The sequence below is a fragment of the Phyllobates terribilis genome, unplaced genomic scaffold, assembly GCF_046119375.1.
Source record: "Phyllobates terribilis strain yellow unplaced genomic scaffold, ASM4611937v1 Scaffold_9__5_contigs__length_417890890, whole genome shotgun sequence".
Taxonomy (NCBI): Eukaryota; Metazoa; Chordata; class Amphibia; order Anura; family Dendrobatidae; genus Phyllobates; species Phyllobates terribilis.
In genome coordinates, this window is record NW_027362769.1 from 191,584,886 (window position 1) to 191,610,517 (window position 25,632).

The window sequence follows — 25,632 nt, forward strand, 5'->3', positions numbered from 1 at the left end:
AGGGTGCGGATAGACTGTAAGCTTTTCTGCATCTTGTTTCCCCAGAGATCACGCACCTGGAAGAGATAGTGCCCGAGGTTCAGCGGCTGAAGGAGGTGCGGTGACAGAGGTTCAGCGGCTGAAGGAGGTGCGGTGACAGAGGTTCAGCGGCTGAAGGAGGTGCGGTGACAGAGGTTCAGCGGCTGAAGGAGGTGCGGTGACAGAGGTTCAGCGGCTGAAGGAGGTGCGGTGACAGAGGTTCAGCGGCTGAAGGAGGTGCGGTGACAGAGGTTCAGCGGCTGAAGGAGGTGCGGTGACAGAGGTTCAGCGGCTGAAGGAGGTGCGGTGACAGAGGTTCAGCGGCTGAAGGAGGTGCGGTGACAGAGGTTCAGCGGCTGAAGGAGGTGCGGTGACAGAGGTTCAGCGGCTGAAGGAGGTGCGGTGACCGGCGGCCTGGCTTGTAGGCGGTGGCCTGATAAGTTGCCGAGGCCACCAGCTGTCACTACAACGGTGCACCGACCTCCCGGCACAAGGCACGGCTGCAGAACGGAGCAGAGGCGGTGCGAGGGTAAAGCAGAGTACTCCGCCCCATCCCCCGCCCTCCGGAGAACGCAAGTTTTTTTTTTTTTTTTTTTTTTTTTTAAATAAAAACACAAAACTACGGTCTAAAATAAACGATATGCAAATTATCCATCTTCTCCAGTTTTGTGCCTGCAGCTCCGATGCAGAGCTGTGTGTCTCCATGGTTACCCCGGGATTATTAACACTCAGGAGCCGGTTACAATGTAAACCTTTATTTTTGGGCGCGGCAGATTCTGGATTCTGAATAAATAATCAGATGTGATAAGATATAAATAGGAGCGGCGGGAGCACAATATGGCGTCTTTCTATACACTGTACATGTATACAGCCCCTCCCCCGCAGATAAAATCTGTATATTACATATCTACATATTTACACATGGAAAACATGGCGGCGGCAATCGGGAGGTCAGGTGACCGGCAATCAGGAGGTCAGGTGACCGGCAATCAGGAGGTCAGGTGACCGGACATCATCAGCTCAAACCTGCAAGACAGCGGCAGTCAGGGGCCAGCAGTGGGCCGGCAGTTATGGGGGACGCCATTGTGGAAGGGCACAATGTGGGGGTGTGAGGATGAGGAGCCACGTATGTACATGGCCTCTGGCTGGGTGTGACGTGTGGCCCCTGCAGTACAGAAGAGGGCCACATCTGGGCTCTTACCAGTCGGTGAATCCCTGGTCGATGTCTTCTCGGGACAGGTCCACCACCGTCTGTGAAGAGGAGTACCATGTTTATACAGTCTGCGTACAGACGAGGGTGCCGTGGTCCCCTGCGGCAGTGCAGACCCCCGTCACTCACCTTCCCCATCTCCTTCCGCTCCTGCGAGCCGAACGGTCGGTTGTTCTTCACCGCGATGTCCAGCGACCGCTTCTTGGCATCTTCAAGGGAAACCAGAAACTCAAACCTGGGGGCCAAAAGAGGCGGTCAGTTGGAATCCTGGGGGGGCCACAATACGTGGAATAGACCAAGATCTGGGAGTGATGACTGATTTCCTCCCAGTAATCCCCCTGGTGTCAGGGGCCCGGCTCCTGACCCCTGAGGGCCCATCACTCGCTCTGCTATAGCAAGTGCCGGCACTAAATCTGGGCAATTCCAGGACAGAACTAGTCTGGTACCAAAAATGGAGGCCTGGTCTGGTACCGATAATAGTCACCTCCGGGGTCACATGGGGGCAGGTGGTGCTACTAACCTCTCATTGTAGATGGGGTTAAGGGTCTTCTTCTTCACAGTCGTCTTCTTGCGGCTGGCCCACCTCCGGTCAGGGAGCAGGTAGATGCGGACGTAGGGATCGGCACCATGATTTGAGCACTGGAGCAGGTTCCTTGGAGAGAGCACAGAAGACGGTATTACCGTGAGGACGGCCCAGGGGGCCGGCGCCGGGAGGACGGCTTCACCCTCCATTAGGCTCCACCTTACCTGCAGCCATTGATGGACACAATGAGGCAGCGCCGGAGCGAGGCGTATCGGACAGAGACGTTGACCTCTCCGGTCACCACGGCGGGGCCGCTGGAAACATGAAGAGTGACCATTAGCCTGATATTGGGGAGACTGCAGTCCATGTAAAGGGTTAATGAGATGCACCTGGGGTCCCCGCTGAGGTCAAACACGGAGGAGGCCATGGAGTTGAGCGACATCAGGCTGGGCGCCATTCTCTGCAGGTGTCTCAGGTTGGGGGTGCGGGGCGCTGATGTGGGAGCAGGCGGCCTCGGGGTCTGGTTGGGGGTTGCTCTTTGCTCGGAGCTGGAGTGGTGGATTCGTTGGCTGACGCTGTTTTTGCTCTCCTGCCGGACCACCTTGTTCTGCGGGATGTAATGGATCTGGTTCTGCTGAGTGTCACTGGGCTTGCGGGGATTCTTATGCGATTTCTCCTGTGCCATCCGTCTAATGGAGACTGGTCCGTGCTTCAAGGAGTTAATTCCTGCGTAGACGGCGTCCGGGTCTGGGTCCTCAATGTGCAGAATCTGGTAATGCATATGGCACACGGTCAGCGGCACAGACGCACGCGGCCAGCGGCACAGACGCACGCGGCACAGACGCACGCAGCCAGCGGCACAGACGCACGCAGCCAGCGGCACGCGGCCCAGACGCACGCGGCCAGCGGCCCAGACGCACGCGGCCAGCGGCCCAGACGCACGCGGCCAGCGGCCCAGACGCACGCGGCCAGCGGCCCTCAGGACGTTGCATGGAAGGCGCCGCTCTCACCCGGAGGACGATCTTCATCTTGATGAAGCTGTTGGGCCCGGAGTTGGTGAGCGGGAAGCGCTGGTCCAAGGTCAGGTCATCACCAGACAGGAGGCGATGGAGGGGGATGTCCAGCAAACCGAGCGCGCACTGCCGGTCATCATCCTTCACCTGGACACATGAAGGACACATGAAGGACACATGAAGGACACATGAAGGACACATGAAGGACACATGAAGGACACATGAAGGACACATGAAGGACACATGAAGGACACATGAAGGACACATGAAGGACACATGAAGGACACATGAAGGAGACCATGTTTTGCGGCCACGTTACCTCCACGTGTAGATGCTGCATGTGGACGTCCTGAATGAAGAAGGCGAAGGCCTGTTCCCACACCGGGTCCTTGGTGTTGGAGCGCGTCTGCAGGGAGAAGAGACATTCATGATGGACGCCGTGCGGACTCACAGGCCGTGGTCACATGACTGCGTGGTTGCTAAGGCCACGTGCGATTCCTGACTGCCCCTCCCCCAGCAGAGGTCACCGTCCTCTGTAACTATGGCGCCATCATCAGATCACTATGCAGCGGCGTCCATCAGGTCTCCGGTTTCATTCCTCACCATTCGTAAGATCTCTGCTCGCTGCCATTAAGAAGAAACCTTCATTATATCCATCCAGAGGCTGAAGACCTGTCCTGGTCACACAGCAGAGGGTCCGTTACACTGGGCTCCGGGGTAGACCATCCTCGAGGAGCAGCAGTATATAGATTCTGGAGTTAGTTACAATGTATCAGTCCAGACAGGATACACTGGGACAAACCCTCAGCTGTGGAAGCTAGGAGGTCAGGGCCTCTGGGAATGACGGCGATCATGTGGATCCGGGGATCCTGCGGCCGCTCACCTTACTCTTCACCGACTTCTTCCCCACGCACATGACGATATATGAGCTCGGCTCCTTCTCACACTGCACAGAACACAACATCGGGTCAGAAACGGCCACGACAGCCCACGGCCACCGACCAGTCCATAATGGCTGCGCAGCGTGGCCTCTCAGGGTAGGAGGTGATGCCGGATGTGCCCGGGGCACGGCTGCTCCTCACCTTCGGGACCGCGGCGTGCCGCTGCTTCCGGGCCGAGTGTTCGTTGTTCGAGTATTCAAAATGGTTCTTCTACAGATGAAGAGGAAACGGTATGAGGACAGCGAGGCGACACCAGGCCGCGACCGCCACCACCAGGCCGCGACCGCCACCACCAGGCCGCGACCACCAGGCCGCGACCGCCACCACCAGGCAACGACCGCCACCACCACATAATACCCAACACACTTACTGGTAAAGCACCGGCACAGTCCAAATACACGATCACCATAGCAGTGGACAGACCGTCCCGCATCTACAGCAGAGAGAAGCAGAGAACGGTTATAGGAGGAAAAAGGAGACCACCGGCCGCGCCCCTCCAATATCTTTATCTTTCAGGGTCCGGCCAGACCTGGGGCAGGGGCATTTCTCACCTCTCGCAGTTTATCTTGTGAGGACAACAGCGAAAACCACTCCAGCTTCAGATGAACCGACCCACTGACCACATCACTGAGCGGGAACCACTGCAGGAGAGAAGCAGAGTCAGCAAACAGCATGGGCCACTGATGGCACCACGCTCCACCGGGCAGCGGCAGCCACTGATGGCACCACGCTCCACCGGGCAGCGGCAGCCACTGATGGCACCACGCTCCACCGGGCAGCGGCAGCCACTGATGGCACCACGCTCCACCGGGCAGCGGCAGCCACTGATGGCACCACGTTCCACCGGGCAGCGGCAGCCGGCACCACGCTCCACCGGACAGTGGTAACTCACTTCGTCCACGATCCGATCCTTCATCACTCCCTCCAGGCCAATGACCAGACTGCAAGACAAAGGGAACACGTCAAACAGGACACCTCCCCCCAACATGTCACATAGGACCCCTGACACGTGACAAAGAAATGATGTTACCTTCCCAGAAAGTCGTCCTTGTCAGGATCCTCGTCATAAACATCGATTTCCAGATCCTGACCAGGAACCTCATGGATGACAAACTGCAAGAGGATTAATGGGCATCGATGACACAACAGGGAGAGATAGGCAGACAAGAAAAGTATGTGCCCCCCACATCCACCTCTGGGGGCTTCTCTGTCCTGCATCTACATCCATAGACATTAATATGGAGAAAGTATGTGCCCCCCACATCCACCTCCAGGGGCTTCTCTGTCCTCATCTACATCCATAGACATTAATATGGAGGAAAGTATGTGCCCCCTACATCCACCTCCAGGGGCTTCTCTGTCCTCATCTACATCCATAGACATTAATATGGAGGAAAGTATGTGCCCCCTACATCCACCTCCAGGGGCTTCTCTGTCCTCATCTACATCCATAGACATTAATATGGAGGAAAGTATGTGCCCCCCACATCCACCTCCGGGGACTTCTCTGTCCTGCATCTACATCCATAGACATTAATATAGAGAAAAGTATTTGCCCCCCTGTGACGACACAGCATTTAATCTTAATTATCCAGACATCTATTTTCAGTAGGCCAGGAGACGTAGACTATTGAATGTGTGTTTTTTCTTAGGTTGGTCAAGACACATGGACTATTGTTATAAATGTCTGATTATTGACTCTTCTTGTAGGTTGAATTGATATTTGTAAATTGAGGAATGGCTGCTGTTTGCCTCATATTAGCTCCTACAGATTGCCGTCTGCTATCTATGCAGGACAGAGATGCAGGATCATTGAACAATCGATGTTAATTGACCACTGTGTGGGTCAGTGTGGCTGGTTGACCTGCAGAGCAGTGGAGGACAAACTAGGCAGATTGTTTAACTCGCAGTGTTTGAGTGTTTAATCTCATCACACCTTCCCCTTTACCTGTGGATGATGACCTGAACCAAACATGTGGGTATAAAAGGGGACCTATATCCATATGCAAGGAGACTTTTACAAAACCACAGCCAGGAACACTCTACAGGACAGCTCTACACAACACCATGGCTCCATCAAGAGGGACACAGATGTGGAATCTACAGGATGACAGTTTAAGGGACCACGGTCCCAGCTGGAAGAATACAGATCTGCTCCATTGAACATCACTGGCCCCATGGAGATGTTTGGAGAAGCCAGGTTGGGACCATCTGGTCACTTGACCCAATGGATAAGTTCTGGGAAGCCAGGTTGGGATCATCCGGTCACCTTGCCAAATGGAGATGCTTGGAGCACCCAGGTTGGGATCAATCCAGTCACCTGGCCACGTGCCCCAATGGACTGCTAGCTTCCCAAGCTTGCCGCTACCTCCTCTCTGTGGGGGCCCGCCAAAAGCAGGGGGCCACTGGCTGAGGTAGTTGGCCCTGGAAGCCCCAAAGTCGCAGCTGCTCTATTCTCAGTGAGCCAGCGGACGGGTGAGACTGTGTAATGTTGTCCCATCTCGGGTATTTGCTGGGACTGTTCTGTGGGTTCATTGTCTGGTTGGTGGTTCAATAAGGTATTGCCACGCTGTTTTACTCAAACACAGGGTGATTGTAGTGTTCTGCCCACGAGGAAGGAGAGCAGGCGTTCAGTGGGATGAGCCCTGGTCCATGCGGTCTCGGGCCGGCGGACTTCTCTGTCCTCCATAGACATTATATCTGCAGAGGAGCAACTCCATAATAAAGTCTCTCGCTCTTCTGGGAAGGATTTCTACAAGATTTTGGAGGTGTCTGTTGGATTTTTGTCCCTCATCCAGAAGAGCATTTGTGAGGTCAGACTCTGATGTTGGGGGCAGGATCGGCTCACAATCTCCATTAGGGCTGAGGTCCGAGCTCTATGCGGCCGCTCATGTTCTCCTCCATGTCTTTATGGAGCTTGTGCACTGGGCGCAGTCATGGGGGCGGATAAGGGTCTTCGCCAAACTGTTCCCACAAAGCTGAAGCTACAGTTGTCCACAATGTCTCGAGCTGAAGATTAAGATTTCACTTAAAGGGAATCTGTCCCCCCCCTAGCCGATATCAGACCTCTACTATGGACATACAGGTGATAGAAATGTAACTCTATACCTACCTGTATGGCCATAGTAGAGGTCTGATGGGAGTCTGTCCCCCCTGGGAGATATCTGACCTCTACTATGGGCATACAGGTGATAGAAATGTAACTCTATACCTACCTGTATGGCCCATAGTAGAGGTCTGATGGGAATCTGTCCCCCCTGGGAGATATCTGACCTCTACTATGGACATACAGGTGATAGAAATGTAACTCTATACCTACCTGTATGGCCATAGTAGAGGTCTGATGGGAGTCTGTCCCTCCTGGGAGATATCTGACCTCTACTATGGGCATACAGGTGATAGAAATGTAACTCTATACCTACCTGTATGGCCATAGTAGAGGTCTGATGGGAATCTGTCCCCCCTGGGAGATATCTGACCTCTACTATGGCCATACAGGTGATAGAAATGTAACTCTATACCTACCTGTATGGCCATAGTAGAGGTCTGATATCTCCCAGGGGGGACAGATTCCCATCAGACCTCTACTATGGCCATACAGGTAGGTATAGAGTTACATTTCTATCACCTGTATGTCCATAGTAGAGGTCAGATATCTCCCAGGGGGGACAGACTCCTTTGTGCTGATACCAGAGGAGGTCTGGACTCTGCAGTTATGGGGTCAGTAGAGCTTTAGTGTTTTTTCTGCCCTCTGCTCCTCAGCACTCGGCCCCCCATTCTGTAATGTTATGGGGTCTCCACTTCATTGCTGCGGTTCCTTCCACTCTCTGTAAACCAGAATATATCCACTGTACACAGGTGTATATACGAGTGTATGCTCGTATGACACGAGCAAAGGGGTATAGAGGTGTATATATAGTAAGATGGCCGCCGGACAGGTTCTCGAGGGGAGATCTGCATCCGTTGGTAGCCTCAGTGATGAAAGCTCAGGAAAGCAGACTCCTTACCCCGGGGTGTAGTATGGCAGGTATAAGGAGACCAGTTGTCTCATTTGGGGTCTGTGCGGACCTCCAGTGGTGTTGGTCTTTGCTAAGGAGTATAGAGCTGAACACTAACCTGGGTGGGCGAATGCACACTACTGTATGGACCATTTGCCTTATGTTTTCACTTTGTGCCGAAAAGGGTCGTTTTGTTGTCCGTAGCGAGGGTGGGGGGTCCTAACTAGACCCACCATGTTGTTATCTTTGGAGCGAATAGCTTTCTGCTGCTTCCTATCGTCCGGACAATTACACGATTGACCGACAATTAACGGAGGAGGCTGTAGGCTGTCACCACTACTAGGCCAGTTATCTGGAAACTAACAGCGAACGTATGGTATATACACCAACGACTCCAACGCATGGGATATATGTACAGTTGTGCTCAAAAGTTTACACACCCCGGCAGAATTTTCTCTTTCTTGACCTTGTTTCAGAGAACATGAGTGGAGAAAAAGCTTTTTTGTTACCATTCATAATTATTGGTTGGGTGAAGCAATTTATTATCAAACTCCTGTGTTTTCTCTTTTTAGATCTTAATGACAACCAAACACATCCACATGACCCTGATCATAAGGTCACATACCCTGGAGATCTTGGCCTGATAACATGGACAGAATGACACGAATGGGTTTGACAATAAATGGCTTCACCCGACCAATAACCATGAGGGGAGAAAAAGCTTTTTTGTTATCATTCATATTCTCTGAAACAAGATCAAGAAAGGAAAAATTCTGCCGGGGTGTGTAAACTTTTGAGCACAACTGTATATACCCCAGTACAGACAATGCAAATTCCACAATAACCGAAGAAAGATTATTAGCTGCCAGCACCGGTTTTATACGGCTGACTGGAGGCCGGGTCCTCGTTGCGAATGGCTTTGATGTGCGGTTTACAGAACAAAAGGAACGCACTATTACATTTTATATTTAATCCAAAGGGAGGCAGCGTTTATAACAAAAAATATACAAAGGGGACAAAACAATACAGAATATACAGTTACATAAAGTAACTTACTGCCCTGCTCACAGAGAAGACTCAGCGTGGCCGAAGGCGAGCGCTGCGCTTGGGGCCGTGAACGCGATTCATGCATACACGATGTGCATCCCTCTACAGGATCCCAGATCACAATACGGCTTGATCTTTTATCAGTACCCGAGTTATGCCCACATAACCGCCCCGCCTTCCCCCTGAGAGGACCTCACGTGGTCTGGGTCGTGGGTTGCTCTCAGCCCTTCCAGATTTTATGAAATTCCCAACTTATGCGATAACTCCTCTCCGGATGATCGCAGAAGTTCGAGATCGCCACCATGTTGGTTTTTATTGGGATTTTAACATTATCCAGAGACCAAAAATAACCTGGCTGTTGTCATCGGTCTGGCCACTGTTGATTTGTGGCTGATAGGCAGGGGTTATAGTTATGAGAAAATATGCATCTTCTTCCCTGACGCTGAAAATGTATGCCTCATCAATAACGGGTCCATACACACCCCGATATTCCTAGCTTTTCACTAGTGCCGGCTCGATTGGCTGCAGATGTAATATTTACATTGAAGTGACAATGTATTTCCTGGGGACAAAAGGCTTCTTCCACTTCTGTGTCTATGTGTAAACACCTGTCCCTATTGTTACCCAAGCCACTGAAAAGACTTTGTCCAATTATAATATTTGTCTACGAACAAAAGGTGCATATATCGTATATTACACGGGGGCTTCCTCTCACCTCATACATCTCGTTCCACCGAGGGTTCAGATTCTCCTTGATGGTGCGGCTCTTGAACGTCTGGTTTCCCACCCTCATGACGGCGTACGGGTCGGACTTGCCCTTTATGATGCCCTTCAGGTACGTGTCCTTCGGGATCAGGTGTTCGGCCTCGTGGAGATAAACTCTTAAGACTCCCTGAAATACAGAATGTGACGTCACACTGCGCCAGATCTGCCGCTCTACATCCCGATGACCCTCCGCTCTGACACTCGCCTGCGGCACGGGGAAGCGGAGCTGGGCGGCGTTCACATGGCCGCTCAGGGGGAAGGTGAATCTGTTTGGCAGCACGAGATGCGACGCAATGAGGTCGACTATCATCCCGTCCGACATGTCACTGCAAGAGACAACCAGAAGAAACCGTGAAAGAGAAACCGGAGTATAACACCGCACTTTGTGTTTCCATGCCACATTCTCCGCTTGCTGTCAGTGCATGGAAACACTTTGCATTCTGACGCTGAACCTCGGGCTCCATTCACACTGCACGGTTATCAGGATTGTTCCATGTGCCAGATACTCGTGCCGTGTGAACAGGACGACAATCACCCGACAAACAAGAAATATTGGGTGAAATGATCTTTTGGTTTCCAGAAACTATCATTTTTCTCGGCAGCACATGGTCCTGTGTAACTACTACGTGCTGCCGAGAACAACGGCAGTGTGTGTGCACAGAACCATCCAGATCGCGCGGCGCCGTCATGAGCGCGGTCAACCGCGAGAACAGGAGATGACACGACTAACGATCAGCAAATATTCACTGTCGCTGATTAGTTCCTCCTCTTTACTGACGCCATAATCAGCCTGAAAAATGTGATAACAGAGAGCAACAGAATACCTGGAGATGCCTTGTAATGATGTGGCCTCTAGGGGGCAATGCGGAGTCACGTGAAGATCAAGAGGATGCAACAATCAGGTCGTTTTGATCCATCCATCAGTGCAGAGAAACCGTAACCCCGGCCGACTACTCCGCCGCTGGGATCCCGAACACACGGGCGAGTCACCGCGAGGAAGACCGACCCACACTGTCCGAGGGGCCGCACCGCCGTCACCCCGACCCACACTGTCCGAGAGGCCGCACCCGCCATCACCCCAACCCACAGTGTCCGAGGGGCCGCACCCGCCGTCACCCCGACCCACACTGTCCGAGGGGCCGCACCGCCGTCACCCCGACCCGCACCACTGTGCCAAACCAACACAGGGAGCATGTGTATCTGACACGCCAACACCGCCGGTACCCGCCGCGTATTATAATACTGCCACGCCAACACCGCCTGCACCCGCCGCGTATAACAATACTGTCACGACAACACCGCCCGCACCCGCCGCGTATTATAACACTGAAACGCAAACACCGCCCGTACCCGCCGCGTATTACAATACTGCCACGCCAACACCGCCCGCACCCGCCGCGTATTATAACACTGAAATGCAAACACCGCCCGCACCTGCCGCGTATTACAATACTGCCACGACAACACCGCCCGCACCCGCCGCGTATTATAACACTGAAACGCAAACACCGCCCGTACCCGCCGCGTATTACAATACTGCCACGCCAACACCGCCCGCACCCGCCGCGTATTATAACACTGAAACGCAAACACCGCCCGCACCTGCCGCGTATTACAATACTGCCACGACAACACCGCCCGCACCCGCCGCGTATTATAATACTGACACGCCAACACCGCCTGTACCCGCCGTGTATTATAACACTGACACACCAACACCGCCTGTACCCGCCGTGTATTATAACACTGACACACCAACACCGCCTGTACCCGCCGTGTATTATAACACTGACACACCAACACCGCCAGTACCCACCGTGTATTATAACACTGACACGCCAACACCGCCCGTACCCGCCGCGTATTATAACACTGACACACCAACACCGCCCGCACCCGCCGCGTATTATAATACTGACACGCCAACACCGCCCGTACCCGCCGCGTATTATAACACTGACACGCCAACACCGCCTGTACCCGCCGTGTATTATAACACTGACACGCCAACACCGCCTGCACCCGCCGTGTATTATAACACTGACACGCTAACACCGCCTGCACCCGCCGTGTATTATAACACTGACACACTAACACCGCCTGCACCCGCCGTGTATTATAACACTGACACACTAACACCGCCTGCACCCGCCGTGTATTATAACACTGACACACTAACACCGCCTGCACCCGCCGTGTATTATAACACTGACACACTAACACCGCCTGTACCCGCCGTGTATTATAACACTGACACACTAACACCGCCTGTACCCACTGTGTATTATAACACTGACACACTAACACCGCCTGTACCCACTGTGTATTATAACACTGACACACTAACACCGCCTGTACCCGCCGTGTATTATAACACTGACACACTAATGCTGTTTTGTTGCTTCCCAAATGTTCTTCTCCTGGGAGACAAATCAGTAAACTGGATATTCCGGTCCTGTGGTTACTGACAGGTCCGTGCAGGAAGCCGCCACCCCACATACAGGACAGGACCTGCCGGCCCCGGGGCCCGAAGCTGCAGTCTGGGGGGTGGGGAGGAGCGGCCATTGCTCTGTGCAGATTCACTGCCGGATTTGTGGCAGAAAGACCAAGGCCCACGCCACCCGAGGCCCACGCCACCCGTAATGAGCAGTCACCTGACTCCCGGGATCTCCAGGATGTTGGTCAGACCGGTCCAGTTTATATCCAGGTGCTGCGGAGAGAACACAAAACGATGAAGAGTGCCGGACCTGAGATCTGCTAGACCCCAGAGCCGCCAGACCAGAGCGCCGCCAGACCCCAGAGAGCAACCAGACCCCCGCCACACCAGAGAGCCAGACCCGAGATCCGCCATACCCCAGAGCCGCCAGAGAGGCCACACCAGAGAGCCGCCAGACCCCCGCCACACCAGAGAGCCGCCAGCGCCAGAGAGCCAGACCCGAGATCTGCCACACCAGAGAGCCACCAGACCCCCGCCACACCAGAGAGCCGCCAGCGCCAGACCCGAGATCTGCCACACCAGAGAGCCACCAGACCCCCGCCACACCAGAGAGCCGCCAGCGCCAGAGAGCCAGACCCGAGATCTGCCACACCAGAGAGCCACCAGCGCCAGACCCCAGAGCCGCCACACCAGAGAGCCGCCAGCGCCAGAGAGCCAGACCCGAGATCTGCCACACCAGAGAGCCACCAGCGCCAGACCCCAGAGACGCCAGACCCAAGATCCACCAGACCCCGCCACACCAGAGAGTCGCCAGCGCCAGACCCGAGATCTGCCACACCAGAGAGCCACCAGACCCCCGCCACACCAGAGAGCCGCCAGCGCCAGAGAGCCAGACCCGAGATCTGCCACACCAGAGAGCCACCAGCGCCAGACCCCAGAGCCGCCAGACCCAAGATCCACCAGACCCCGCCACACCAGAGAGCCACCAGCGCCAGACCCCAGAGCCGCCAGACCTAAGATCCACCAGACCCCCACCACACCAGAGAGCCAGACCCGAGATCTGCCACACCAGAGAGCCACCAGACCCGCCACACCAGAGAGCCACCAGCGCCAGACCCCAGAGCCGCCAGACCTAAGATCCACCAGACCCCCACCACACCAGAGAGCCAGACCCGAGATCTGCCACACCAGAGAGCCACCAGACCCGCCACACCAGAGAGCCGCCAGCGCCAGAGAGCCAGACCCGAGATCTGCCACACCAGAGAGCCACCAGCGCCAGACCCCAGAGCCGCCAGACCCAAGATCCACCAGACCCCCACCACACCAGAGAGCCGCCAGACCCAAGATCCACCATACCCCCGCCACACCAGAGAGCCGCCAGCGCCAGAGAGCCAGACCAGACATCTGCCACACCAGAGAGCCACCAGCGCCAGACCCCAGAGCCGCCAGACCCAAGATCCACCAGACCCCGCCACACCAGAGAGCCACCAGCGCCAGACCCCAGAGCCGCCAGACCTAAGATCCACCAGACCCCCACCACACCAGAGAGCCAGACCCGAGATCTGCCACACCAGAGAGCCACCAGACCCGCCACACCAGAGAGCCACCAGCGCCAGACCCCAGAGCCGCCAGACCTAAGATCCACCAGACCCCCACCACACCAGAGAGCCAGACCCGAGATCTGCCACACCAGAGAGCCACCAGACCCGCCACACCAGAGAGCCGCCAGCGCCAGAGAGCCAGACCCGAGATCTGCCACACCAGAGAGCCACCAGCGCCAGACCCCAGAGCCGCCAGACCCAAGATCCACCAGACCCCCACCACACCAGAGAGCCGCCAGACCCAAGATCCACCATACCCCCGCCACACCAGAGAGCCGCCAGCGCCAGAGAGCCAGACCAGACATCTGCCACACCAGAGAGCCACCAGCGCCAGACCCAAGATCCGCCAGACCCCGCCACACCAGAGAGCCGCCAGCGCCAGAGAGCCAGACACGAGATCTGCCACACCAGAGAGCCACCAGCGCCAGACCCAAGATCCGCCAGACCCCAGATCCACCAGACCCCCGCCACACCAGAGAGCCGCCAGACCCAAGATCCACCAGACCCCCGCCACACCAGAGAGCCGCCAGAGCCAGAGAGCCAGACCCGAGATCTGCCACACCAGAGAGCCACCAGCGCCAGACCCTAGAGCCGCCAGACCCAAGATCCACCAGACCCCCGCCACACCAGAGAGCCGCCAGACCCAAGATCCACCAGACCCCCGCCACACCAGAGAGCCGCCAGCGCCAGAGAGCCAGACCAGAGATCGGCCACACCAGAGAGCCACCAGCGCCAGACCCGAGATCCACCAGACCCCAGAGCCGCCAGACCCAAAGATCCATCAGACCCCCGCCACACCAGAGAGCCGCCAGCGCCAGAGCCGCCACACCAGAGAGCCGCCAGACCCCCGCCACACCAGAGAGCCAGACCAGAGAGCCGGTAGCGCCAGAGCCGCCAGCGCCAGACCAGAGATCCGCCAGCGCCAGACCCGATAGCCGGAAGCACCAGAGCCGCCAGCGCCAGACCAGAGACCCGAGATCCGCCAGACCCCAGACCCGCCAGCACCAGACCCGAGATCCGCCAGACCCCAGAGCCGCCGCCAGCGCGCCGCCACAGCCAGACCTGCCAGACCCCAGAGCGCCGCCACACCAGAGATCCACCAGACCCCAGAGCCGCCGCCAGCGCCAGACCCGAGAGCCACCACAGCCAGACCCGAGATCAGCCAGACCAGAGATCCGCCAGACCCCAGAGCCGCCACACCAGACAGCCGCCAGTGCCAGACCTAGAGCCGCCACACCAGACCCGAGATCCACCAGACCCGCCACACCAGAGAGCCGCCAGTGTCAGACACCGAGATCCGCCAGACCCGCCACACCAGAGAGCCGCCAGTGCCAGACCTAGAGCCATCACACCAGACCCGAGCGCCGCCACACCCAATCGCATCCACATCAGACCCCAGAGCCGCCACAGCCAAACCAGAGCGCCGCCAGAGCCACACCAGAGCGCCGCCAGACCCGAGATCCTCCAGCGCCAAATAAATCATGAGCTCCAGATTCAGAAATTATAGGCGTCAGGTGTGATGTGATGGACGACACTTTCTACTCCAGGTGCGGCCATGGAAGGATAATCGTCACCCCGGCGTCTTTAGGACAAGCGCGGCACCTTTCCCCGGTATCGCTGACGGCCTCCATGCCGGCCTCCTCCCCGTGCCACACACTGTCGCACATGACACCAGAGACGCCGCGTCTCCCCCTAATCCGCTGCCCCGATTGTGAATGTAGCACCCTGAGGATTTGGCTGCTACAGGGGTATTACACCTCAAGCCAGAGGTGTGATATTCCACTCCCGGGTAAGGATGGAGTGTGGAACTGAGCTCAGTCAGCTGCATGCACTACATACATCCCATTTCCGGGGGACAGATCGACGGTACTCCCACCAATAAATGTGCAGGTACGATAGTGTCTGTCCCTGGCTGGAGTGGGAGGGGGGTGGAACATCCCAGTAGTGTAGGGGCAGATAGGGGGAGCAGTCTGGGTAATGCTAGGAGCTCATTGGTTGCTGGTCACCTGAGCTCACACATAGAGGGAGTATATAAGGTGGGAACCATCTTAGAACAGGGTCTTTTGTAGAGGTTTGGTCAGACAAGCAGAGCAGCTCAGCCAGCTCCAAGGCCAAGAGAGTGAGAGAGAGGAGAAAAGAAGGACCCAGAGGGGGAGAAGAGGGAACTCCAAGAACCCAAAATTAGACCAGAGGGTGAAGAGTTGGCACAAGGGTACCGGATCCCAAGCTGGTGGAGGGCACTAATCCTCAGCCAGAGACCGGGGTTGTGGGCAGGATCTGCCACGACCCCCCACTAAATCCACTGCGAAGGCAGACCAAGTATAGGGTCAGGGAACCCAGAGGAGGTGTACCCACCAAGAGGCCCGAGGGAGCCGGACATAAGTGGATCCCTGGTGGGGAAGGCCAGAGAAAAGGACAGGACAGAAAGGGAGCTCAGGATCACGCTCCAGAATTACCTGAGGGTTGGCCGAGTCCAGGACCTGGTGGACGCAGCACGGCTCGGGCGGTCACTCAAGGCCGGAGTGACCAACACAAAAGCAGTAAGTAAAAACCCTGAACTGCACAGCCCGGCTCTGAGTTTCATTACCATCCTCACTGCACCTCCACAACCACCATCCTCTACACCTGACCCCCTGAGGCTATACCCCTCCCGTTGGGGGTTACACTACCTGAGCTGCACACACATCACCAGCCTCAGCGGACCCTGCTGCAGCGGCGGCCGTACTGACCGCAATTCAACGGGTGGCGTAGTCGACACAAAAGAACATCTAGTAACATCATAAGGACTGCCACACACTGAGCTTGACACCCTGGGCACGGACCGGGTCACCGCCACTCGGAGACTACAACCCCCATCTGATCCGGCTCCGGGTATCCCCAACAACACTGGCCCAGGGGGCGCGTCAACTTTGGTGCCAGTGTTGTTTGGGGGATACCCGGAGCCGGATCTGATGGGGGTTGTAGTCTCCGAGTGGCGGCGACCCGGTCCATGCCCAGGGTGTCAAGCTCAGTGTGTGGCAGTCTTTACAGATGTTATTAGTTGTTCTTAGTGTCGACTACGCCACCCGTTGATTTGCGGTCAAAAGGCCGCCGCTGCAGCAGGGTCCGCTGAGGCTGGTGGTATATGTGCAGCTGTGGTAGTATAACCCCCAACGGGAGGGGTATAGCCTCAGGGGGTCAGTTGCAGAGGATGGTGGTTGTGGAGGTGCAGTGAGGATGGTAATGAAACTCAGAGCCGGGCTGTGCAGTTCAGGGTTTTTACTTACTGCTTTTGTGTTGGTCACTCCGGCCTTGAGTGACCGCCCGAGCCGTGCTGCGTCCACCAGGTCCTGGACTCGGCCAACCCTCAGGTAATTCTGGAGCGTGATCCTGAGCTCCCTTTCTGACGTTCCTTCTCTCTGGCCTTCCCCACCAGGGATCCACTTATGTCCGGCTCCCTCGGGCCTCTTGGTGGGTACACCTCCTCTGGGTTCCCTGACCCTATACTTGGTCTGCCTTCGCAGTGGATTTAGTGGGGGGTCGTGGCAGATCCTGCCCACAACCTCCGGTCTCTGGCTGAGGATTAGTGCCCTCCACCAGCTTGGGATCCAGTACCCTTGTGCCAACCCTTCACCCTTCTGGTTGTATTTGGGCTCTTGGGGTTCCCTCTTCTCCCCCTCTGGGTCCTTCTTTTCTCCTCTCTCTCACTCTCTTGGCCTTGGAGCTGGCTGAGCTGCTCTGCTTGTCTGACCAAACCTCTACAAAAGACCCTGTTCTAAGATGGTTCCCACCTTATATACTCCCTCTATGTGTGAGCTCAGGTGACCAGCACCCAATGAGCTCCTAGCATTACCCAGACTGCTCCCCCTATCTGCCCCTACACTACTGGGATGTTCCACCCCCCTCCCACTCCAGCCAGGGACAGACACTGTCGTACCTGCACATATACTTGGTGGGAGTACCGTAGTTCTGTCCCCCGGAAATGGGATGTATATAGTGCATGCAGCCTACTGAGCTCAGTCCCACACTCCATCCTTACCCGGGAGTGGAATACCACACCTCTGGGTCGAGGTGTAATACCCCTGTAGCAGCCGAATCCTCAGGGTGCTACATGAACACGATATAAGAGCAACATCCGAACAAGGAGAGAAAAACCGAAGAGGCCGCGAGCGGGAGAAGCTTCATTCTGCACCAAGAGCCATAACAAAGGTCCAGATCACAGCGTCGCCCATCACCCCAGACCCCCGCGACGTCACAAGCCCCTCCAATATCCAGCAGCCCCTCACTTACCGGCTTGTGGATGAAGAACATTGTGACGGCTCCAATAAAGGGCACATCTGCCAGGAGCGGCGCCAGGATCACCCGCAGCGTCCCGTGTACCTGCCCAGGACACAAGCGGGCGTCAGTGACACAGGAGAACACAGGGGGTAATGAGGCCGCTACAGAGGGGGCACGACGCGGGGACCCCCATTCCCTCGGACCTCCCTCACCTGGATCCCCTTCACGCCGGCCTTACACATCTTCTTCACCTCAACGTTGATTTCACAGTCTCCAGTGTAGCTGGAAAGAGAGGAGGATCCGATCACCAAGGGGTTAACTGCCTGTCCAGACCCCTGACCACATGGACAACAACACCCAGCATGCACTGCGGAATGGAAACCGGGAACTCCCCTACACAGAGCAGAGGAGAGGACCGAGACAACTACCCGAGCACCTCTGCAGCCAGAGCTGGAATCTCCCAGAATTCCCTGCCACATCACGTAATGTATGTACACAGTGACTGCACCAGCAGAATAGTGAATGCAGCTCTGGAGTGTAATACAGGATGTAACTCAGGATCAGTAATGTATGTACACAGTGACTGCACCAGCAGAATAGTGAGTGCAGCTCTGGAGTATAATACAGGATGTAACTCAGGATCAGTAATGTAGTGTATGTACACAGTGACTGCACCAGCAGAATAGTGAGTGCAGCTCTGGAGTATAATACAGGATGTTACTCAGGATCAGTAATGTAATGTATGTACACAGTGACTGCACCAGCAGAATAGTGAGTGCAGCTCTGGAGTATAATACAGGATGTAACTCAGGATCAGTAATGTAATGTATGCACAGTGACTGCACCAGCAGAATAGTGAGTGCAGCTCTGGGGTATAATACAGGAGGTAACTCAGGATCAGTAATGTAATGTATGTACACAGTGACTGCACCAGCAGAATAGTGAATGCAGCTCTGGAGTATAATACAGGAGGTAACTCAGGATCAGTAATGTAATGTATGTACACAGTGACTGCACCAGCAGAATAGTGAATGCAGCTCTGGAGTATAATACAGGATGTAACTCAGGATCAGTAATGTAATGTATGTACACAGTGACTGCACCAGCAGAATAGTGAATGCAGCTCTGGAGTATAATACAGGATGTAACTTAGGATCAGTAATGTAATGTATGTACACAGTGACTGCACCAGCAGAATAGTGAGTGCAGCTCTGGAGTATAATACAGGATGTAACTTAGGATCAGTAATGTAATGTATGTACACAGTGACTGCACCAGCAGAATAGTGAGTGCAGCTCTGGGGTATAATACAGGAGGTAACTCAGGATCAGTAATGTAATGTATGTACACAGTGACTGCATCAGCAGAATAGTGAGTGCAGCTCTGGAGTATAATACAGGATGTAACTCAGGATCAGTAATGTAATGTATGTACACAGTGACTGCACCAGCAGAATAGTGAATGCAGCTCTGGAGTATAATACAGGATGTAACTCAGGATCAGTAATGTAATGTATGTACACAGTGACTGCACCAGCAGAATAGTGAGTGCAGCTCTGGAGTATAATACAGGATGTAACTCAGGATCAGTAATGTAATGTATGTACACAGTGACTGCACCAGCAGAATAGTGAATGCAGCTCTGGAGTATAATACAGGATGTAACTCAGGATCAGTAATATAATGTATGTACACAGTGACTGCACCAGCAGAATAGTGAGTGCAGCTCTGGAGTATAATACAGGAGGTAACTCAGGATCAGTAATGTAATGTATGTACACAGTGACTGCACCAGCAGAATAGTGAATGCAGCTCTGGAGTATAATACAGGATGTAACTCAGGATCAGTAATATAATGTATGTACACAGTGACTGCACCAGCAGAATAGTGAGTGCAGCTCTGGAGTATAATACAGGAGGTAACTCAGGATCAGTAATGTAATGTATGTACACAGTGACTGCACCAGCAGAATAGTGAGTGCAGCTCTGGAGTATAATACAGGATGTTACTCAGGATCAGTAATGTAATGTATGTACACAGTGACTGCACCAGCAGAATAGTGAGTGCAGCTCTGGAGTATAATACAGGATGTAACTCAGGATCAGTAATGTAATGTATGCACAGTGACTGCACCAGCAGAATAGTGAGTGCAGCTCTGGGGTATAATACAGGAGGTAACTCAGGATCAGTAATGTAATGTATGTACACAGTGACTGCACCAGCAGAATAGTGAATGCAGCTCTGGAGTATAATACAGGAGGTAACTCAGGATCAGTAATGTAATGTATGTACACAGTGACTGCACCAGCAGAATAGTGAATGCAGCTCTGGAGTATAATACAGGATGTAACTCAGGATCAGTAATGTAATGTATGTACACAGTGACTGCACCAGCAGAATAGTGAATGCAGCTCTGGAGTATAATACAGGATGTAACTTAGGATCAGTAATGTAATGTATGTACACAGTGACTGCACCAGCAGAATAGTGAGTGCAGCTCTGGAGTATAATACAGGATGTAACTTAGGATCAGTAATGTAATGTATGTACACAGTGACTGCACCAGCAGAATAGTGAATGCAGCTCTGGAGTATAATACAGGATGTAACTCAGGATCAGTAATGTAATGTATGTACACAGTGACTGCACCAGCAGAATAGTGAGTGCAGCTCTGGAGTATAATACAGGATGTAACTCAGGATCAGTAATGTAATGTATGTACACAGTGACTGCACCAGCAGAATAGTGAATGCAGCTCTGGAGTATAATACAGGATGTAACTCAGGATCAGTAATATAATGTATGTACACAGTGACTGCACCAGCAGAATAGTGAGTGCAGCTCTGGAGTATAATACAGGAGGTAACTCAGGATCAGTAATGTAATGTATGTACACAGTGACTGCACCAGCAGAATAGTGAGTGCAGCTCTGGAGTATAATACAGGATGTAACTCAGGATCAGTAATGTATGTACACAGTGACTGCACCAGCAGAATAGTGAGTGCAGCTCTGGAGTATAATACAGGAGGTAACTCAGGATCAGTAATGTATGTACACAGTGACTGCACCAGCAGAATAGTGAGTGCAGCTCTGGAGTATAATACTGGATGTAACTCAGGATCAGTAATGTAATGTATGTACACAGTGACTGCACCAGCAGAATAGTGAATGCAGCTCTGGAGTATAATACAGGATGTAACTCAGGATCAGTAATATAATGTATGTACACAGTGACTGCACCAGCAGAATAGTGAGTGCAGCTCTGGAGTATAATACAGGATGTAACTTAGGATCAGTAATGTAATGTATGTACACAGTGACTGCACCAGCAGAATAGTGAGTGCAGCTCTGGAGTATAATACAGGAGGTAACTCAGGATCAGTAATGTATGTACACAGTGACTGCACCAGCAGAATAGTGAATGCAGCTCTGGAGTATAATACAGGAGGTAACTCAGGATCAGTAATGTAATGTATGTACACAGTGACTGCACCAGCAGAATAGTGAGTGCAGCTCTGGAGTATAATACAGGATGTAACTCAGGATCAGTAATGTAATGTATGTACACAGTGACTACACCAGCAGAATAGTGGGTGCAGCTCTGGAGTATAATACAGGAGGTAACTCAGGATCAGTAATGTAATGTATGTACACAGTGACTGCACCAGCAGAATAGTGAGTGCAGCTCTGGGGTATAATACAGGATGTAACTCAGGATCAGTAATGTAATGTATGTACAAAGTGACTGCACCAGCAGAATAGTGAGTGCAGCTCTGGAGTATAATACAGGATGTAACTCAGGATCAGTAATGTAATGTATGTACACAGTGACTACACCAGCAGAATAGTGAGTGCAGCTCTGGAGTATAATACAGGATGTAACTCAGGATCAGTAATGTAATGTATGTACACAGTGACTGCACCAGCAGAATAGTGAGTGCAGCTCTGGAGTATAATACAGGATGTAACTCCGGATCAGTAATGTAATGTATGTACACAGTGACTGCACCAGCAGAATAGTGAGTGCAGCTCTGGAGTATAATACATGATGTAACTCAGGATCAGTAATGTAATGTATGTACACAGCGACTGCACCAGCAGAATAGTGAGTGCAGCTCTGGAGTATAATACAGGATGTAACTCAGTATCAGTAATGTAATGTATGTACACAGTGACTGCACCAGCAGAATAGTGAGTGCAGCTCTGGGGTATAATACAGGAGGTAACTCAGGATCAGTAATGTAATGTAAGTACACAGTGACTGCACCAGCAGAATAGTGAGTGCAGCTCTGGAGTATAATACAGGATGTAACTCAGGATCAGTAATGTAATGTACGTACACAGTGACTGCACCAGCAGAATAGTGAGTGCAGCTCTGGAGTATAATACAGGATGTAACTCAGGATCAGTAATGTAATGTACGTACACAGTGACTGCACCAGCAGAATAGTGAGTGCAGCTCTGGGGTATAATACAGGATGTAACTCAGGATCAGTAATGTAATGTACGTACACAGTGACTGCACCAGCAGAATAGTGAGTGCAGCTCTGGGGTATAATACAGGAGGTAACTCAGGATCAGTAATGTAATGTATGCACACAGTGACTGCACCAGCAGAATAGTGAGTGCAGCTCTGGAGTATAATACAGGATGTAACTCCGGATCAGTAATGTATGTACACAGTGACTACACCAGCAGAATAGTGGGTGCAGCTCTGGAGTATAATACAGGAGGTAACTCAGGATCAGTAATGTAATGTATGTACACAGTGACTGCACCAGCAGAATAGTGAGTGCAGCTCTGGGGTATAATACAGGATGTAACTCAGGATCAGTAATGTAATGTATGTACAAAGTGACTGCACCAGCAGAATAGTGAGTGCAGCTCTGGAGTATAATACAGGATGTAACTCAGGATCAGTAATGTAATGTATGTACACAGTGACTACACCAGCAGAATAGTGAGTGCAGCTCTGGGGTATAATACAGGACGTAACTCAGGATCAGTAATGTAATGTATATACACAGTGACCGCACCAGCAGAATAGTGAGTGCAGCTCTGGAGTATAATACAGGATGTAACTCAGGATCAGTAATGTAATGTATGTACACAGTGACTACACCAGCAGAATAGTGAGTGCAGCTCTGGGGTATAATACAGGACGTAACTCAGGATCAGTAATGTAATGTATATACACAGTGACCGCACCAGCAGAATAGTGAGTGCAGCTCTGGAGTATAATACAGGATGTAGCTCAGGATCAGTAATGTAATGTATGTACACAGTGACTGCACCAGCAGAATAGTGAGTGCAGCTCTGGAGTATAATGCAGGATGTAACTCAGGATCAGTAATGTAATGTATGTACACAGTGACTGCACCAGCAGAATAGTGAGTGCAGCTCTGGGGTATAATACAGGATGTAACTCAGGATCAGTAATGTAATGTATGTACACAGTGACTGCACCAGCAGAATAGTGAGTGCAGCTCTGGAGTATAATACAGGATGTAACTCAGGATCAGTAATGTATGTACACAGTGACTCCACCAGCAGAATAGTGAGCGCAGCTCTGGAGTATAATACAGGATGTAACTCAGGATCAGTAATGTATGTGCACAGTGACTGCACCAGCAGAATAGTGAGTGCAGCTCTGGGGTATAATACAGGAGGTAACTCAGGATCAGTAATGTAATGTATGTACACAGTGACTGCACCAGCAGAATAGTGAGTGCAGCTCTGGAGTATAATACAGGATGTAACTCAGGATCAGTAATGTAATGTATGTACACAGTGACTGCACCAGCAGAATAGTGAGTGCAGCTCTGGAGTATAATACAGGATGTAACTCAGGATCAGTAATGTATGTACACAGTGACTCCACCAGCAGAATAGTGAGCGCAGCTCTGGAGTATAATACAGGATGTAACTCCGGATCAGTAATGTAATGTATGTACACAGTGACTGCACCAGCAGAATAGTGAGTGCAGCTCTGTGGTATAATACAGGATGTAACTCAGGATCAGTAATGTAATGTATGTACACAGTGATTGCACCAGCAGAATAGTGAGTGCAGCTCTGGGGTATAATACAGGAGGTAACTCAGGATCAGTAATGTAATGTATGTACACAGTGACTGCACCAGCAGAATAGTGAGTGCAGCTCTGGAGTATAATACAGGATGTAACTCAGGATCAGTAATGTAATGTATGTACACAGTGAATGCACCAGCAGAATAGTGAGTGCAGCTCTGGAGTATAATACAGGATGTAACTCAGGATCAGTAATGTAATGTATGTACACAGTGACTACACCAGCAGAATAGTGAGTGCAGCTCTGGGGTATAATACAGGACGTAACTCAGGATCAGTAATGTAATGTATATACACAGTGACCGCACCAGCAGAATAGTGAGTGCAGCTCTGGAGTATAATGCAGGATGTAACTCAGGATCAGTAATGTAATGTATGTACACAGTGACTGCACCAGCAGAATAGTGAGTGCAGCTCTGGGGTATAATACAGGATGTAACTCAGGATCAGTAATGTAATGTATGTACACAGTGACTGCACCAGCATAATAGCGAGTGCAGCTCTGGAGTATAATACAGGATGTAATTCAGGATCAGTAATGTATATACACAGTGACTGCACCAGCAGAATAGTGAGTGCAGCTCTGGAGTATAATACAGGATGTAACTCAGGATCAGTAATGTAATGTATGTACACAGTGACTGCACCAGCAGAATAGCGAGTGCAGCTCTGTGGTATAATACAGGATGTAACTCAGGATCAGTAATGTAATGTATGTACACAGTGACTGCACCAGCAGAATAGTGAGTGCAGCTCTGGAGTATAATACAGGATGTAACTCAGGATCAGTAATGTATGTACACAGTGACTCCACCAGCAGAATAGTGAGCGCAGCTCTGGAGTATAATACAGGATGTAACTCAGGATCAGTAATGTAATGTATGTACACAGTGACTGCACCAGCAGAATAGTGAGTGCAGCTCTGTGGTATAATACAGGATGTAACTCAGGATCAGTAATGTAATGTATGTACACAGTGATTGCACCAGCAGAATAGTGAGTGCAGCTCTGGGGTATAATACAGGAGGTAACTCAGGATCAGTAATGTAATGTATGTACACAGTGACTGCACCAGCAGAATAGTGAGTGCTGCTCTGGAGTATAATACAGGAGGTAACTCAGGATCAGTAATGTAATGTATGTACACAGTGACTGCACCAGCAGAATAGTGAGTGCAGCTCTGGAGTATAATACAGGAGGTAACTCAGGATCAGTAATGTAATATATGTACACAGTGACTGCACCAGCAGAATAGTGAGTACAGCTCTGGAGTATAATACAGGATGTAACTCAGGATCAGTAATATAATGTATGTACACAGTGACTGCACCAGCAGAATACTGAGTGCAGCTCTGGAGTATAATACAGGATGTAACTCAGGATCAGTAATGTATGTGCACAGTGACTGCACCAGCAGAATAGTGAGTGCAGCTCTGGAGTATAATACAGGATGTAACTCAGGATCAGTAATGTAATGTATGTACAAAGTGACTCCACCAGCAGAATAGTGAGTGCAGCTCTGGAGTATAATACAGGATGTAACTCAGGATCAGTAATGTAATGTATGTACACAGTGACTGCACCAGCAGAATAGTGAGTGCAGCTCTGGAGTATAATACAGGAGGTAACTCAGGATCAGTAATGTAATTTATGTACACAGTGACTGCACCAGCAGAATAGTGAGTGCAGCTCTGGAGTATAATACAGGATGTAACTCAGGATCAGTAATGTA

General features: G+C 52.1%; 2 protein-coding genes across 3 annotated transcripts in view; one reads left to right on the forward strand and one right to left on the reverse strand.

Annotated features, from left to right (window-relative positions):
- Nucleotides 1–587, forward strand: part of CEP70 (centrosomal protein 70) — a 53,203-nt gene extending 52,616 nt beyond the window's left edge. The window contains exon 13 of one of the 2 annotated variants that reach the window (XM_073647560.1): nt 46–587. In XM_073647560.1, the coding sequence (XP_073503661.1) occupies nt 46–104 (59 nt within the window). In that variant the 3' untranslated portion in view covers nt 105–587. The remainder of the gene's footprint in view (nt 1–45) is intronic. The other variant, XM_073647561.1, reaches the window with a different exon arrangement.
- Nucleotides 588–757: 170 nt separating this feature from the next.
- Nucleotides 758–25,632, reverse strand: part of ESYT3 (extended synaptotagmin 3) — a 43,785-nt gene continuing 18,910 nt past the window's right edge. The window contains exons 5-23 of the mRNA XM_073647563.1: nt 18,023–18,092; nt 17,823–17,912; nt 12,170–12,225; nt 9,721–9,841; nt 9,466–9,642; nt 4,736–4,818; nt 4,598–4,646; nt 4,257–4,346; nt 4,076–4,138; nt 3,847–3,915; nt 3,648–3,710; nt 3,084–3,170; nt 2,762–2,911; nt 2,141–2,520; nt 1,976–2,065; nt 1,749–1,880; nt 1,358–1,463; nt 1,220–1,269; nt 758–1,044 (exon numbers count right to left, since the gene is read on the reverse strand). Of these exons, the coding sequence (XP_073503664.1) occupies nt 1,008–1,044; nt 1,220–1,269; nt 1,358–1,463; nt 1,749–1,880; nt 1,976–2,065; nt 2,141–2,520; nt 2,762–2,911; nt 3,084–3,170; nt 3,648–3,710; nt 3,847–3,915; nt 4,076–4,138; nt 4,257–4,346; nt 4,598–4,646; nt 4,736–4,818; nt 9,466–9,642; nt 9,721–9,841; nt 12,170–12,225; nt 17,823–17,912; nt 18,023–18,092 (1,963 nt within the window). The 3' untranslated portion in view covers nt 758–1,007. The remainder of the gene's footprint in view (nt 1,045–1,219; nt 1,270–1,357; nt 1,464–1,748; nt 1,881–1,975; nt 2,066–2,140; nt 2,521–2,761; nt 2,912–3,083; nt 3,171–3,647; nt 3,711–3,846; nt 3,916–4,075; nt 4,139–4,256; nt 4,347–4,597; nt 4,647–4,735; nt 4,819–9,465; nt 9,643–9,720; nt 9,842–12,169; nt 12,226–17,822; nt 17,913–18,022; nt 18,093–25,632) is intronic.